The sequence below is a fragment of the Elephas maximus genome, chromosome 21 (genome assembly GCF_024166365.1).
Source record: "Elephas maximus indicus isolate mEleMax1 chromosome 21, mEleMax1 primary haplotype, whole genome shotgun sequence".
Taxonomy (NCBI): domain Eukaryota; kingdom Metazoa; phylum Chordata; class Mammalia; order Proboscidea; family Elephantidae; genus Elephas; species Elephas maximus.
In genome coordinates, this window is record NC_064839.1 from 25243562 (window position 1) to 25260469 (window position 16908).

The 16908-nt window shown below is 37.6% G+C and overlaps 1 protein-coding gene across 6 annotated transcripts in view; it reads right to left on the bottom strand.

Annotated features, from left to right (window-relative positions):
* Positions 1-16908, bottom strand: part of CNOT1 (CCR4-NOT transcription complex subunit 1) — a 119973-nt gene that overhangs the window by 451 nt on the left and 102614 nt on the right. For all 6 annotated transcript variants that reach the window (XM_049865048.1, XM_049865045.1, XM_049865049.1 and 3 more), the window contains exons 40-48: positions 15475-15723; positions 14444-14607; positions 14122-14239; positions 12436-12537; positions 5723-5896; positions 4414-4563; positions 2930-3110; positions 1456-1588; positions 84-218 (exon numbers count right to left, since the gene is read on the bottom strand). In XM_049865048.1, the coding sequence (XP_049721005.1) occupies positions 84-218; positions 1456-1588; positions 2930-3110; positions 4414-4563; positions 5723-5896; positions 12436-12537; positions 14122-14239; positions 14444-14607; positions 15475-15723 (1406 nt within the window). The remainder of the gene's footprint in view (positions 1-83; positions 219-1455; positions 1589-2929; positions 3111-4413; positions 4564-5722; positions 5897-12435; positions 12538-14121; positions 14240-14443; positions 14608-15474; positions 15724-16908) is intronic.

Genomic DNA, 16908 nt, shown 5'->3' on the forward strand with positions numbered 1-16908 from the left:
GCCTTCATCACCAACCCAAGCTGGAGACAGCGAATGAACCTCATTTTCCTGTCCCATTCCTACATAATTAACTTGTAACTCACTTTTCAATTTCTGGGGCACAGTGTACAAACTCGTGGTTCCAGAACTTAAACGCTGGATTTTTAATCAGCTCAATGAAAGTAATGAGAAGACCCCAAGGATGTGGCCTATTTACAATCAACCGTTCCAAGAGAACCCTGGAGAAGGGAGAGAAAAAGTTAATGCACAGAGAGACATACAAATTCATGACCACTCCTCTACTGCTTTTTTCCTAACTCATCCCTGATTATAAAACCACATGCAAAAGCTGCTTGCTTTTACTAAAGACAGTGGATTAATTTCTATACACGGCATGGTTAATGTAGACAGATTGTGAAATTAGAACACCTGTGTTTCAATCCTGGCTTTTCCCTTATGGAAACCTAGAAGACTACTAGCATAAGGTGAGGATAACTTATCTGTCTCTCAGAGTGGTTGAGAATGAGATGGAGAGAAAAAAACCCACCAAGTACATGCACAGCATATAGAAAGTAATCACTTAAAAGAATGAATACCCAATAAAAGTGAGGAAATAGGAAACAAGAATTCAAACACTGCTAGTGCCTATGAAAACCAGTGTAAATTTTCTGAGTGGCAATACATTGTTTGACCTACCAACTGTACTTCAAAATCTACCCTAAGGAAATAATGAAGCCCATGAACAAAGACTTAAGTACAAGGAAGTTCACTGCAGCTTTATACATATTCACAAAGGTAGGACACTAGCATCTAAACATCTAATAATAAAATACTAGTTAAACTTTGGTACATAAATCCAAGGAATACCATACTTAGTACCACAGGTACTAATATGAGGTGAAAGTACACGGGCAAAAGTATGTTCTCAGTATTTTAAGTATAGTTGTATGTAATCACACTACAGTCTACCCACTGCCTCATCTCCGATGCTGTGAACGCAATCTGCAACAGATTCTTAACTACTGTTAAGTAAATGAATATGATGATGATCTTAGTTCTCCTGCTTCAAAACCTTTAACCCAGTGGCAATGAGGTAAATTCCAAGCTCCTTAATCCCTAACATAGTCTTTTAAAAAGCCTGCATGATTTGAGACCCTGGTTAATTAAATTTGACCACCACCTCAGAGTGATGCCCTCAGTTAAAATATGCTGCCTTTTACTGTCAACTTTTTATTCCAGCAATGATCATGACTTGTAATTCTCTATTTGTGATTTTTTGTGTCCAGTATCAGACTAAGAATCAGGAGAGCAGAAACCATGTTTATTTTATTCACAACCATACTGCACATCAAACATTACTGAACACAGATGCTCAGTGAACACTGAATGCATGGAAAAAACACTCAGAATTTGTAATGGGAGGAGGAGGGGGAAGAGACACCATTTAAGAAGCACTTAAACTAGTTTCTCTCTTACCTTGTGATCTGTTCCTGGATAGCTTCAGTGTTGGCCTCTGCAAAAAGGTACAGCATGGTGCAGCTGAAGTAATGTGTGTGACTATTTGGGTACCGTAGCTGATTCGCAATTGCATTCAAGAAGAGATACCGACCTAGAAATGAAGAACAAGCAGCTGAGTGAGGCCTTTGACAGGCCAACAAACAGTTCTCACTGGCTAGGGTTTGGATTTCTATACAGGCTTTCAAAGGAATTTTTTTCTGGTCTAAAACAGAGGTTCTCGAATTTTTGGTCTCAGGACCCCAAAGAATTTTTTGTTTTTGTGGGTTATATTTCTGTATTTCCACATTAGAATTAAGATTTCAAAAAGTTCATTTTAAAGAAAAATGGGCCCACTACGTTAATATAAAAAGTTAATAAAAAATATTTTCATGATGAGTGACATCGTTTGACTTTTTGCAGAATTCCTTCAATGTCTAGCTTAATAGAATACAGCTGTATTCTCATTTCTGCTTCTGCCTTCAGTCACTCAGCTGCAGTGTCACGTTTCCTGTAGCTCTGGAGAACCCCACTGTAACACCTGTCATAGAATGGCAGCAGAAAAGGCAAATATGCTGTCTCACCATCATGAAAATATCGTGACTTCACAGCCTTCCTAAAAGGGCCTTGGAGACACCTCCAAGCGTTCTCAGACCACACATCGAGAACCGTTAGGCTAAAATATATCGGAATAAATATGTACTATCTTAACTAGGCTTGGCTGCCTCTACATGGTATTACTCACGTTTGTGAGGTTATCACAGTGGGTGTTAACAACACTTCTCCCCTAAAGGCTGCCTTCCTTTTATTTCTGGGCTCTTGAACTTAATGGTCTCAATCTTGATTTTAAGATGTCTCAAATCCCTTCTACAAACAGGACACAGTATTTATACTCAAGATTAATCAGCCTCTCAAGAATCCACGGCAAAGTTAAAAGTAGTTGTCTTTCTAAAGTTTATCCGTGCTAAAAAGAAGACTATATAAGAATGAACATAGAGCATCAAAAGAAATGTAGCTCAACCAGGCAACCTACAATAGAAGTTATACTGTGAATTTTCTGCAGACCAGGTAGAGACAGTCCCATTCATTAATCTTTATGAACTTAGCATTTAACATGTTGCCTGGCAAAAAAGGTGCCGAAACTGGAAAAAGACAGGTTAACAAAAGCATGTAACATGAGCCTGTATTTAAAGAGATTAGTAAAAGAACCATATTTGTTTTCACACTAAAAAAATATAATCACACACCAAAATAATAACTGATATGGTAGGATTCTGGATAATCATTTCCTTTATGCTCTTGTTTTCTGCATTGAGCAGAAGAACATCCAACTTAAGATATAACCACCAGCTACACATGTACTATATATGGACAGATAGTCTTTCCCCGTTGTGGCTTAAAACATATTTTTGTGGTAACTCAGATTGTGGCTAAAACTACATAGCTCTCCGCTCACCTTCAGTGTCCAAGTCCACAGCCAGGTTCTGGAAGATATCCATGTGTGCCGAGTGGGTGATCGTGCTCATAGAAGGCGTACTGCCCTTGTTATGAATGTGTGCAATGGCCTGAGTCCCTACATAGAGCACCAGTGCATTGATGAGCTGGAGGTTGTAGCGATTGCCAGGATCATTGGATACCTAAATAAGCAAAGCAGGACACTTCTGATTTACTGACTCCCACAGAGGATTGAGTCCATCACCAGAATTTTGAAACCCTTCTTACACCTTTACGGGAAGGCTGAACTGTTCTCTACATTCTTTGTGATTTTAATTTTAGAAACTGAATTCGTGTGGTTAACAGCCTAACAGAATCAGGATTTTCCTCAGGAAGCCAAAGCTTTAATATAATAGGTACTATCGCTGTACACATGCCACAACTTTACTATAACGTTTGTGAGGTCAACATATGGCACAATCCCAATTTTTAAAGACCTCTAGAGAGGGAGAAAGTTGTGATGGCGTGGTATGGGAAGACTGGACAACTTCAAGTCATTCCACACAGCAAATTAAATCAGAATCCACTTATTTAGAAAAATCTTGGGGAAGAGAAGGCAATGACTGTCAGTGGTTTATTCCTAAGAGAAAATCAGAGAGTCCATTCCCTGGATGCCTCTCCCAAGACTACAGCACTGTTTCTGATGAACTGAACCAGTAAAATTTATAGTCCATTTAATCCCATCCAACCACTGGAGTTGACAGTATGTTTTAAATCAAAGCATGGCAATTAGGTTGAAACGCTAACACACAGCTGGACCACACACAGGATTGTATAATTCACATAATAAGTGCTTTCTGTGGAAAACACAGCCGAAAAATTTAGTTCAAGAAATACAAAACCTTTCAAGGCTCTATCATTTTCTGCTTTTTTTGTTTTTTAAATGCCATGTGTTTTCATTAATGGAAGCATGCTCAGTCATGGAGTATCTTTACATTTTTGGTTGGCAATATGGACTTTGAGAAATACTATGTGGGAATACATGGTTATCACAAAACTGGGGGGGGAGGGTTCTTGAGCGCCATGATTGGTAGATGTGTGTCTTTCCCACCAGTCATGGGTAGCAGATGCATTGCAGAGTGCTTTCTATTAGGTGACATGAGGAGTCTCTGGTTTTCTAAATAGGACACATACACACACAAAACAAAACCCACCAGGGCTCCCTAACTATCACACAGGAAACAATAAATATGCTTACAAGGCTTATCTAGCTGTACAAAAGCCAGAAGAGACAAAAGGTTTACCCATACTACCTCACATTTAAGCCTGATACCCCAACTATTTTGCATCAACAAACTTTTTTTTTTGCCTTTCACCATTACACAAGTTCCCCCTGGAGGGCAGCAAATACTTTCAGTTGGAAAAGTAGACTCCCAAGACACCTAGGAGGCAGAAAAAGTAGGTGGGCAATCATATATTCTAAGGATCCTGAAAGGGCTAATTAACCTGTAGGTTGCTGCGCAAATCCGACAGAAAAGTGACCGGCGATCGAGTTTTAAGATAGGAGTCCAAGTCCTTTTTGAACTGAGGTGGCATCACTCCAGTGAAATTGGTGAGAATCCGAGGTGCAATGTTAATTTCACTCAACATGTCCACCTACCACAGATAAATTCAAGAATCACAACCAGAATCATTTGTAGGAGGCTGATATCAAAATGTATCTATGCCAGGAAGTGGTAAGATTGCTTTTTTTCCCCTAAAGCTATACACATTACAAACGTCTTTAAGAGTAGAGTTGCCATATTTTATTGGTTTGATATGTCTTTAGTCAATTTTTTTTAAGGGGGGGGGCACTGGCTGTCATTACTGTAAGAATCTAAACAGAAAATAAAAGAAACCTCTCATTCTATATGTAATGTCGTTGTGTGCTGTTGCATTGATTCTGACTCATAACAACCCTGTATCACAGAGTAGAACTGGTGCATAGAGTTTCCTAGGCTGTAATCTTTATGGGAGCAGATTGCCAGGTCTTTTTTCCCACAGGGCCACTGGTGGGTTCAAAACGCCCACCTTTCTTTCGGTTAGCAGCTGAGCACTTAACCATTGCACTACCAGGGCTCCTTCTGTATATATTACTTATCTAAAATAAAGTAGGATAAGTATCATTTCTGGAGAGGTCTAGTTTGCACCATTAACTGATTATTTCTTCTAGACTAGGATTTCAAAATAGGAGTCCAAGATGAGATTTCTTACTCATCAAGAGCCCAGTCTTTAAAAGAAGCCCAGCACAACAAAGAAGACATCACATACTTGGTACTTAAAAAAAGAAATTCATGTGAAAGAAAAGAGTAGAAAATACATTAAAAATTATAGTAGCCATGTTAGGGTAGTTTGATTTTAAGGAGTCCCTTCTGTCAGTTACTTTAACAATTTAAATAAAATACAAGCATTGAAAAATCATCTCTGAAACAGCAATGTAGGGGTATTACAAAGGCCTGTTTGTTCTGCAACTCTCTGCCATACAGAGGTCACTCAGCAAATGCCTGGCCCAACAGCTAGGCTGAGGTTCTATAAATATAACTGAGTTTAAGACAAAGATTAAGATAAAAACAGCAATTACATAAATACTGAGAGCCAAATTTAGGAGCTGCAATGTCATGCCTGGTAGAAATAACAAACATGATTGCTCCCCCATAACAAAACACTTACCATCTAATAAAATAAAATTGGGGAGGGGGATTTAAGGGACCCACTTAACAAAGAAAGGGCTGAAGTAGTAGGAATTAAAACTTCCTTGAGCTAGCTGCATCTTTACCTTCAGATTAGGAGTGAATGGGTCTGGGAGCCTCATGTTTCTTGGGAAGGCACTCAGGATCAGATTTCTTAGCTGGATACAATTAGGTGGGATCACATCACAGAACCCATAATGGTAATCACAAAGGAACTCTGGGAAATCATGCAGAAGAACCAGCAGCACTCTTAAAGTGCCCTGTTTTTAAAAAAAGAAAAAGAAAAATATTAGCTGTTTCCACACTAATAAAACAGGAGTAAAGTTTTTCCTATTATGAATTTGACTCAAATAAAAAAGGCAAAGTATACTTCAATAACAAAAAAAACTGTTACAGGTTTTAACCAACACTATCACAGATGATTTATCTTGATAAGGAGTTCCTAAAATCAAATTGAGGCTCTTAGCAAGGCCAAGATGGCCGACTAGGCTCTCGATAAAAGGTTAATCCAGATCACTCTAAGTAAGCAGAGGAGGAAGACAGCAAAGTAATGTATGTGCTTAGAATGTTCCAGGAAACAGAACGCAAGTGCAAGGTCTTCAGAAGGAATGTTTTGCACAGACGGTCTTCTGGAAGGAGATAGGATTAACTGATAAGAAGAAAAGGCTATTTTTGAAATGTCTGTGGGATTAGTCATGCCTAACTTTGTGTATAAAATGTTCAGAAAGGAGCTTTTTGTAAATTCTTCCTACCCCAATTCAAATTGTTACATTCCCAATAAAACTCTTTACTTTTGCTTTCAATAGACTCAGAGACTTTTGTTATTTATGGTGTCAGAGTTGTGGGATTTGAAGGTGCATTACTGTCAGTGATCCCAAAGAACTGAGGACCGGGCTACAGTGCCAACAGAACCATTTTGGGGCTCACTGTCTCCACAGCATCTCAGGAGTCATCCCCAGATAAATAACCTCTTGAATTTGAGCTCCACTTCTTTTTGAGTAAAAAAAGCCCCTGAGTCTTATTGAAGGATCTGGTGCCTTCATACACGTAAGTGAATTTAGTTCCACTCTGTATTTCTACAAGTCTGTTTGGATTTGTTTCTGCAGAGACTGACTCCCTCATCATTGGAGGATCTAAGTTGATTGCCTGGAGTTTCAACTTTGTTCCCAAGGGAACCCCAGACTCCGTAAGCCACACACACACACACACACACATAAAACCCATCCTTAACGCAGACCTCCACCAATGCTATCAAAAAGAGGGAGGTGCCTCTAATTTGAGAATGAAAAACCACAAACAAACAAGAAATGGAAGGCTCACAAAACTGGGAAAATTTAGACTCCCATATAAGAGCTTTCTAGGTCCCCAGCACTGAGAACACCCAGTGCAAAGAAAGAGAAACAAAGAAAAAAATGCTTCAAAATAGCAGTGTCGAGCGGCCCTGAAGAGACCTTAGGAGGCTCTCTCTAGAATGTGCTGATAACTGTCCCTGTTAAGATAGCCAAACAGCAACACAGCCGCAGCTGCAATGATAATAGGAAAATTAAAATGGGAGGATTGTCTTCTTGTTGCCAGGCAATCAGGCTGGACCTGTGCTACTTGCACTTGAAATGGTGGAGGTGTGGCTCCACAAATGACCGAGGGTTCTGCCAACTTTGTCCAGACCTTATGACTTTCAGAAATAAGACTGAGGATTAAGCCTAGGTGCTTCTGTCACCAGGGAGGACCAAAGGCCCCATGTTACAATTAAGGTTCAATGAGTCTGCATTTGTGCTGTCGTCAGAGAATTTTAATGATCAGCTTTAATCAAATGGTCTGAATAAAATCTCTCCACCTGAGGCTCTGGCAAATTAATGTGTTTTTCTAATCAGTCTCATCCAAAAATTGCTATACAGGTATCCCCCGCTTTTTGAAAGTTCGCTTTATGCCACTTCACTTTTACAAGACCGACATTAGTACCTGTTCTAACCAAAGGAACTTCAAAGAGGATTTTCGCTTTTACGAAAAAAGGTGGAAATAGCGTTCAGTGTTTGTTTTGCAGTGAGTCGTTTGGAGGTAGCGTGCACCCTGATCAAGAGTGGTACCAAGCTCCTTCCCGGGAACTACAGGCAGCATCTCAGCTTTTACTGTATGTGTTACCTGGTATGATTTGGTAGGTTATTTTTGGGTCTGGAATACTAAAAAATGTTTCCCATATAAATTAATGGTAACTGCTTCTTTTGCTTTATGCCAGTTCTGCTTAAGAAAGGTTTCACAGGACTGCTCTACTTTCAGATAGCGAGGGAAACCTGTATACATTTTTAAGAAACTAGGTTGGGATGTATGTAGTATTGTATAAACCTGGTTTCTGAGCTGGACTCACAGATCAGTGAGTTTATGTAGTTTTTCTGTTTCATTTTGTTCTGAAAGTCTGCCTCTAGTCTAGAGCTCGGTATCTGGGTTTCTGTATCAGGTTGAAGGCCATGGCTGGTGTTTTTCATGGAGCGATTTAAAAGCTCAGTTCTTACCTCTTCCAAGAAAACTACGTCTTGCACCTGGGCTTTTAGTAGCTGAGAAACTTTGATATAAGTCAGTCTATTTGAAAAGTACACTGAAAAAGGATAGATTATTTTGACTGATAAAACAAAGCCTTAAAAAAGGACAAATAATTCTAAATTTTTTTCTCTAAAGGATCCTATAAAGCGTGCCAATGACAGGATTATGAAAATATAATAATTTCCTACCTCCGGATGGTATTATTAACTTAGATTATAATAGCCCTTTAAAGAGCTTTTATTTAAAGGTTTACAAATAATTGCTTATATAAGTTCAATACTCCTACTATTCCCAGAAACTAATGCAAGTAAATTTGTTCTGACAAAAGTTTATATGTTTTAGAGTAGTATGTCAGCTTAAAAACAGTTTCCAAGATCTTTTTTGCTAACTAGGATAGACTGAGTATGCGAGATGGGTTTTGTTAAATGGAAACAGTAATTCTGTCCTAAGATAAAGACTGGTTGTTTCAGAAAACACAGCACACACACATACACAAACACAAAACCTGGATGGATATGGAAGGTTTTAGAAGGTTATCTAAGTTTTAACAGGTTCATTTTCAAGATTTTGGGTGGATTGCTGACGTTGAGTTGGGTTGGTGGATGTTTTGTTAGAGGCTCTTACTTTTTATGCCACATAGAAAGAATATGTATGTGTTTTTAGCTCTGGTACTGGATGTGTCTGCCACTTGCAAGACTGAACTATAAGAGATATATACCAAAGATGGGAAATTGAAGGGCTTATTAAAGAGGAGTTTGATCAAAATATGCTGCAGCTAAGAGTTTGATGGATTCGTTCGTAAGCATTTTTAGAAGCTTTGTCAAATAACAAAGAATTGAGTTTATCACTACTGGAGTGATGGAATTTTCTTTGATTACTAGGTTGAAAAGTTAATTTTTTTCTTTGTACAATCTGCCTCTAAGGCAAGGATTCAACAGAATAAATTCTTAAATCAAAAACCAAGCCACATTACAAAAAAAAAACACTGCTGTCAAGTTGATTCCAACTCATAGCGACCCTATAGGACAGAGTAGAACTGCCCCATAGAGTTTCCAAGGAATGCTTGGCAGATTCAAACTGCTGACCTTTTGGTTAGCAGCTGTAGCACTTAACCACTATGCCACCAAGGTTTCCCCAAGCCAAGCCGCATAAAAAGAAAAAAGCAGCTTTGGTAAAAAAGTTTTTACACCTTTAAGATATTTAGATATTTAAATAACTCAAGTACTGTTCCTCAGTGACCTATGATAAACTCCTGAAATTTTTGAAACTTCATGGAAAGCCACAAAATAATTTCTGTTTTATAAAAAGAAAATTGCTTTAAAAAAATTTTTTTAAAGGATTTACAATGTTATCAATTACATGGCAATGTTATCAAATCAGAAGATGTGCTTCATTTTAGGCTAAATATTACTAGTACATTTGTATAAGCTTCTAGAAATTTGTTGATGTTCTCTCTGTCCCTGATATGTTCTGGTGATACTTTGCTTAATATTAGAAAAAGTATGGTCATAATTGCAGTCTTTTTTTTTTTTAAAGTAATGACTTGGAAACTATTTCTTTAATTTAAAAAGTAGCATTATCTAGGCCAGTGGTATTAACTGTAGAATTCAGAGTTTACCTGTAAAGTTTTTACTACTATTCAAAATGTCTAGAGACTTGATAATTTCAGTATATACTATTTAGTATTATTCTATCTGAAGTGCTTTCAAAATAAGGTTAATTACCATGTTTAGAGACATTTTTGTCTAATTTTTTAAAATTGACTTTATTTAGATTTGCATTACTTTTGTAGTTAATTCCCATCAGGTCTTTTCACCTTTAAGGATTATTGTTGTTATAAGTTAACCACAGACATTTTAAAGTTGACATCTGCAGCTAAGTTTTACTTTGCCAATTTCCTGAAAATGTTTTACTAAAATATTTCAACAAAAATAAACTAAATATTTCTGGAACTCTAATATAGAAGCTGACAGGATTTTCAGCCTGCTACTGATCCCGAATTGCATGGAACCAAAATTAACTACATACAACTGAGTGAACTAAAAGAATTACTATAAGGTTTCTATGAGAATACTGCTGATGTTTAACGTTCTATTTTATGGAATAATTACTGGAAAGCCCATGGTCCTCCCTTATTTTGCCCATACTGACACCACATTGTTCAACCTGAACTATTAAAATACGGTCACAGCTTAAAGAAGCCTTGATGACCAAAATCCAGACTTGCAAAATCTGCCTAACCTTACCCTGGGAGAGTATATGTATATACACACACACACACCCACACATATATTAGAAAACACACTAATTAAAGGACCCATTAGAACCCCACTGAAAAGGACCATACCTAGTCCTCCTCACCAACCTGTGGGCCATCAAAAGTAGGAGTCAAACCCTGAATCCATCTATCAAAACTGAAGAAGGCCAAGCTGCCTCTGTAGACCAACCAGTCCTCCATGGAACTAAAAACCACCCTGAGATGCTCTGGAGGCTAGAAGCAGATGACATTTGATGTAGACAGGTAATCCCAAGATCACAGAACAAGACTCCATGCATCTTGCTGAACTTTTGGACTTTGCTTTATAACTGTAGCTATCCTTATGCTGTCGGCATTACTCCATACTTCTGGTCTCGTTCCCTAGTAATTTTATTCAACATGAAAGTCCATTTAAGTTTTATACTTCTCTTTCTAGTAATGTCTTCTCCTTTTTTGGTATCTTTAGTTGGTTACCCAAAAGCAGTGTTTATTGAATATGATTATTACAGACTGGATGAATTCTTTTGACATTATAATGTTAGTTACAGGACTTGTTAAATGTATTAGGGATTAGGTATGTAACTTTTGCAGTCATACTGCCAGGCGCAAAGTTATGCAAAGAATTATGCATCTTGAGGAAATTCAAGTTTCTGGAACTTCCAAGCTTATGCTCTAGCACTCTCACCTTTTATATTGCTGAGATGTTGCTCCAAAAATTTCAGCCTGTCTACTCCATGCACCCCTTACCATCAGATCACGAGAAGCAGAGGGACTAAGCAATGAATGGCATGGTGAAGATACAAGATGGTGCCTGGCTACTGAATAAAAGTGTAGTAGTGTCTGGGGTCTTAAAAGCTCGAAAGCAGCCATTTATGTTACAAAAACCAAAACCCACTGCTGTTGAACCGATTTGGACTCACAGTGACCCTATGTTACAGTACAACTAAAATACCATGTAGAAGAAAGTGTTCTTATAGTGAGTGGTTTTTGTGATCTAAGAATTTCTACAGAAATTCTTGATCAAAGGGGGGTTATGATAGGTAGTTTCTAATATCAAACTGAGGCTTGCATCAAGGCCAAAATGGTGACAACAAGGCTCTCAATAGCAGATTAACCCAGATGACTCTGAGTAAGCAGGGGAGAAGACAAAAAAGCAACATAAGTGCTTAGAATGTTCCAGGAAGCGAGGCAAATGCAATGTCCTTGGAAAGAATGTTTTATACTGATGGTCTTCTGGAAGGAGATAGGATTAACTGATATGAAGAAAGAGCTGTTTCTGAAACCTTTGTGGGATTACTCATGCCTGACTTTGTATATAAAAGCTCAACTTTATCTCCAGAAAGAATTCTGTAATTTCTTCCTGTGTGCTACCTGATTCAAATCGTTACGGTCCCTCAAAAAAAACTCTTTACTTTTGCTTTTGATAGACTCAAAGACTTTACGCTTCGACGTATCTAAATACTTACATGTAAAAATCATTAAAATTTAGGCTTCCGAAGTTTCTAGCCTTAAATGCATACACTAGAAAAGGCAAAACAAAAAGGAAAAAAAATGATGTACACTTCTATCAGCAGAAGTGGGAAAAAAAAGAACAGCTAATGAATACCAAATGAAGTAGGAAAAAAGATCAGAAATTAAAGAGGAGGAAAACGAAAACCTAAGAAGTGCAAATTAAATCCATAACTGCCAGAATGGCTAAATGAAAAACAGATAATAACAAGTGTGGAAAGGACATGAAGAAACAGTAACTCATATGCTGCTGGATGTGAAACTGGTACACACTTTGGAGAACTGTAGTATCTACTAAAGTTGAGCACGTGGATACCCTATTATATGGATACTGATTATGCAAGTATGTTTGGTTTTTGCACTTCTCTGAATGTTCGTTACACTTTAATAAAAAGCTTAGTAATGAAAACAAAAAATTAAATTTGCAACTCCCAGTTAAAAGTTTCTCAAAATTTTTTCACTTAAGTTACTTTACTTTATAAATTCAAATTTAATTACCTTATAGAGGATTTGCATAGGTTTGGTGAGTTCCACATTTCTAAGGAAAGGTGCTAAATATTTGAATAAATCAATCAGTAGCTGTGCATACATAGGCCATCCCTGAAAGGAAAAAATATTCATGAGCCATATTATACTCAGCTGTTGTTTTTGGCCATCAAAAAAGGTGCCCAACCAGCTACACTGTGACTTGATTACTATTTACTTCATACGAATGTAACTAGAGAATACTGACCAAAGTACCTCTATTAATGACTGATTTGCATTAAAAAGGAATGAGTATAATTATGGAGATAGGATATTTTAAACTGGCTCCAGAAATTCCAGGCCATGTCCATCCTTATGCCTGCAGCAAAATTTAACAACAAAAAAATGGGGGCGGGGGGGCAAGGGGGCTGAGGAAATTCCACATAGAACAGAAAACCAAGAGACTGATAACAACTGGGGTTTTTGTTGTTGTTTTTTAATTCCTTCTTTTAATCAAGTCCTGGATCTCAGCCATTTTTTTCCCCACTCCCAAATCCTAGCAGTTTATAATATGAAATTATAAAATGAATACTCTATTTTCAGCCAAACTTGGCCTGCTCACTGTTCACCAATCATATCAATTATGTTCATTCTGGCATAACTTTGAGAGTTAATTCACCAGTTTTTTTTTTTTTTTTTTGGCCAAGACGACTCCAACACATGGTAATCACATTTTCTTCTGATTAAAAATAAAACCCATTGCCGTTGAGTAGATTCCAACTAATAGCGACTCTTTAAGAGAGTAGAACTGCCCCACAGGTTTTCCAATGAGTGGCTGCTGAGTTCGAACTGCCAATCTTTTGGTTAGCAGCCACAGCTTTAAACAACTGTGCTACCAGGGCTCTAATCTAAAGGGCCAAATCAGGGTACTTTCTACTCATTTGCTATTTCAAGACTGGAGAGAAACTTTTCATATTAACTGTGCTGTACTCCCAAAAAGACTAAGAACTTGATCCTAATTTCTTCAAACAAAGCAGCCCAGTGACTCTCAACTTACTGTTAGAAAGCCTTTGGCATCAGGGATCCCCTGTAAAAAACCAGCAGGTTCCAGGACCTCATTTCTCAGATACTTATTTCAGGTGTCTAAGAAAGCACCCAAAGGCTTGAACTTTTTAACAAAACTCTTAAGTGACTGACATAGGTGTCCTATAACAAACTTGGAAAGTGACATCTTAATCACTGAGGAATGGCTTTCAGGCAGAGCAGTCAAGTACTGGTAAGTTCCCTGCTTACAACAGGGTTCAATTCTGATGTAAGTCAAATATTTTTTAAGTTTTCATAATTACTGCCTTTTATTATCAGTATCTTTATAAATCCAGCAGTGTTCCGAACAGTAAATCATAAAATTAAACATCTGAGAATGGTAACATCAGCAAATTGAGTGCTGCAACGTATTACTAATGATAAGAGGTACAGAAAAAAAAAAAAGATGGTTAAGTATGGTTCAGCGTAACTCAAATACGTCATAAGTCAGGGACTACCTGTATTTGTTTAAGCTTTTCTCCGTCACCTGACTCAGTATTAAATAGAAGAATTCCTAACTAAGCTCGGAAGAAGTTAACAATCGCTACTAAATGACTAAGAGAAATCTGCAGGCAGTGCTAACAAGCCCCAGCTAGTTATAAGTCTTCATCAGTAGGAGATAAACTGCAGCCACACCTTCTGCTGTGGTGTATGTGCTAGCATTCTCGCAATAAATATCCGGTGGGAGATTAGTTCAAGCCAGGCATACACAAAACCAGGAGCTTTTGTAGGCCTCAAGATGTGGAATGTATTGCTGAAAGAAAAACAAACAAACCCTTAGTCAGAAGCACCGTTCAACTTAAATATAACTTGAATGAATGCAATGTAAGTAGACAACATGCAAGCTGTCGTACAAATCAATATGCCTCAAATCCACAAGAGTTCTATTTCTCAAATTTTATTACACTAAACCAGCAACCCTTAAAAGGGAATCTCTATCAAAACCAACAATACTCACCAGAAAGCTGTAAGTGTCTGGAAATTAATGGTTTCCAAAACATGCTCCGGTGCATTGAGTTCCAAGAGCAGCATAATAAAGATTCGATGGTAGGGAAGCTGCTGAAATTCACTTTGCCGAACATCATGATCCTGTAGAAGAACTCCCACTACTATACCAAGAACCTGTAGACCACAATAATTTTAGCTTATAGTCATGAAGATAATTCACTTAACACAGTCAAGTCACGCTTTTTACCCTGCGTTCCTACGCCCCACATTAAACAGTACATACCAGTTGAATAAAAAACTGTACACTGGCGACCAAAGGGACCAAACGTTGATCTGATTTGGCCTGCAATGTTTACTTTGAATTTTAATGTCCTTGGACCAGACAAATGTCTCCATAAACGTCCACTGGTTTTTCTAAAGTTCTAGAAATCAACAATGGTCCTTCACATTTTACCATGCTACCACAATCGAATTATCTTATTTTTCTGGTCTGACATGAAGTTGACAAGTGACAAATGGTTATAAGCCCATTTATAATTACCTGATTCCAAAATCTAAGTGCATTTTTACACACTTTTCATTGTTTTAACATATTCAAATTTTCTAGGATTGCAAATAGTGTGTAAATTAAGAGAAAACTGTACTTTGTTCCCTTTCAGAAATTTCAAGTCAACAACTACAATGTCACTCACGCCAATCTACTGGTATTGGTGGACAGTTCTAGCCATCCCATTCCCAGCTTATCTGTGTACAGGTGACAAACCACGTACTAACTGAACGTCTTCAAGTGTACTCATAAACTAACATTAACACACTGAAACACATTATGAATTATTTTGTTTTTATTTTTGTATTTCAGTTAAGGCACTATTTTTCTTAAACTTGGTAGTTATGTTTGCATATTATCTATAAATTTAATTTCAGGACAGAAAAGGGGATGCTACAAAATGTTTCTGGGAGGGGCTTGGGCCTGGGTAGGGTTGAGAACCACAGATACAGACTTCAAGTGTACTGTGACTAAGGAAACAAAGGATTTCAGACCTTGTTCAGCAGATTGATCTTTGTGACAGTGTTGGTGGCCTCCCCTGAGTGCTTCACTAGCAGTGCAATGAGTCGGACAAAGGCATCCAGGTTGTGATAGCACTTGGCTCGGATCATGGTGGGATTGGCAGCAGGATTGTGCTGCTGCTCAGCCTGAGCGCGGTAACTGATTTCAACACACATTTCTGTACACAGACGAAAGAACCTTGTTATGAGGTCATCAGTCTTCAGGATTCCTTGCTGGTGCATCTACCATGGGAACATAACATAAAAGAGAGTCAATGAGATAACACACATGAATAAAATTCTTACAGCTTTGATATTCATGCTTAAGAGGTATTCTCTACGTGTTTCTATTCACATTTATAATTCTCACTTTGTAAAAAAGATGTCATTAGTAGAATGACTTCCCCACTAAGGAGCTGTACAGAGTTCCTCTTTTTTTAAATTTAATGGAGAATAGAGAAGATGGAAAATGAGAAAAAGATAAAAACATGGCAATTTTGAACAGGAGTCCATAGCCAAACAATTCAGAAATTAAACTGTATGAGTTAAACCGACTTACAGTAACCCACTAGGTCACATTAAGACATCCTGGACAATGTGTCTTTCCCACAAGAAGGAAACTACATTACATACATTTTACTGTCTCACAGAACTTAAGATAATTTTCACCAACTGACTCAACCGATAATAAAACTGGGTGGAAATTTTTGGAACTCTAACTAGCTTAACCCTCAAAATCAAATAATAATTTATACAAGACGTAGGCACTAAATAAAAATACCCACAGATCATATCCAGCTATTTTAATGCAATAAATTGTTACATTAATTTTAAATAAAGTTGAGAGGGCGAGTTTATTTAAAATGAGTGTCTACAAATTATATGACATTTGATCTAAAAGTAAACTTGAGCAGGAAAGTTACTTGGCTAATACACCCCCACACTGAAAAAAAAAAAAAAAAGGTGAAACAATTGTTAAGCCTGCAGAGGGAGATGGCAGTCGGCACTTACTAAGCAAAGAAACCAAGCCCAGAAAAGAAATCCAGAGCGTTATCTTAAAAATTGTAAAACGATTTAACTGTCCCTTGATAAGCAAGGAAACAGCTGAATTAGTAGGAAATCTAAAAAAAAATTAACGGAGAGGAAGGAATCAGGACTCCAGCAAGAAAGAAAACAAATTCCCAAAAGAGCTTTTGCAAAGGGCAACAGAGAAGAATAACACGTTATCTTTTTCACACAGAGAGAAAGCATGAGAGCAAATAAGCCAGCAAGAAGAGCTGAGACAGGTGCCACATCCATACCCATGAAATATAAATGCTCACAAAAACCAATTGATTTCACAATTTCTTCCATCCAAATCAGAAATCAAACTATAGACATTAGCTTTTTGACAGTGTGTGTTTTGTACTTCCCTGGATTCTTTTAGGG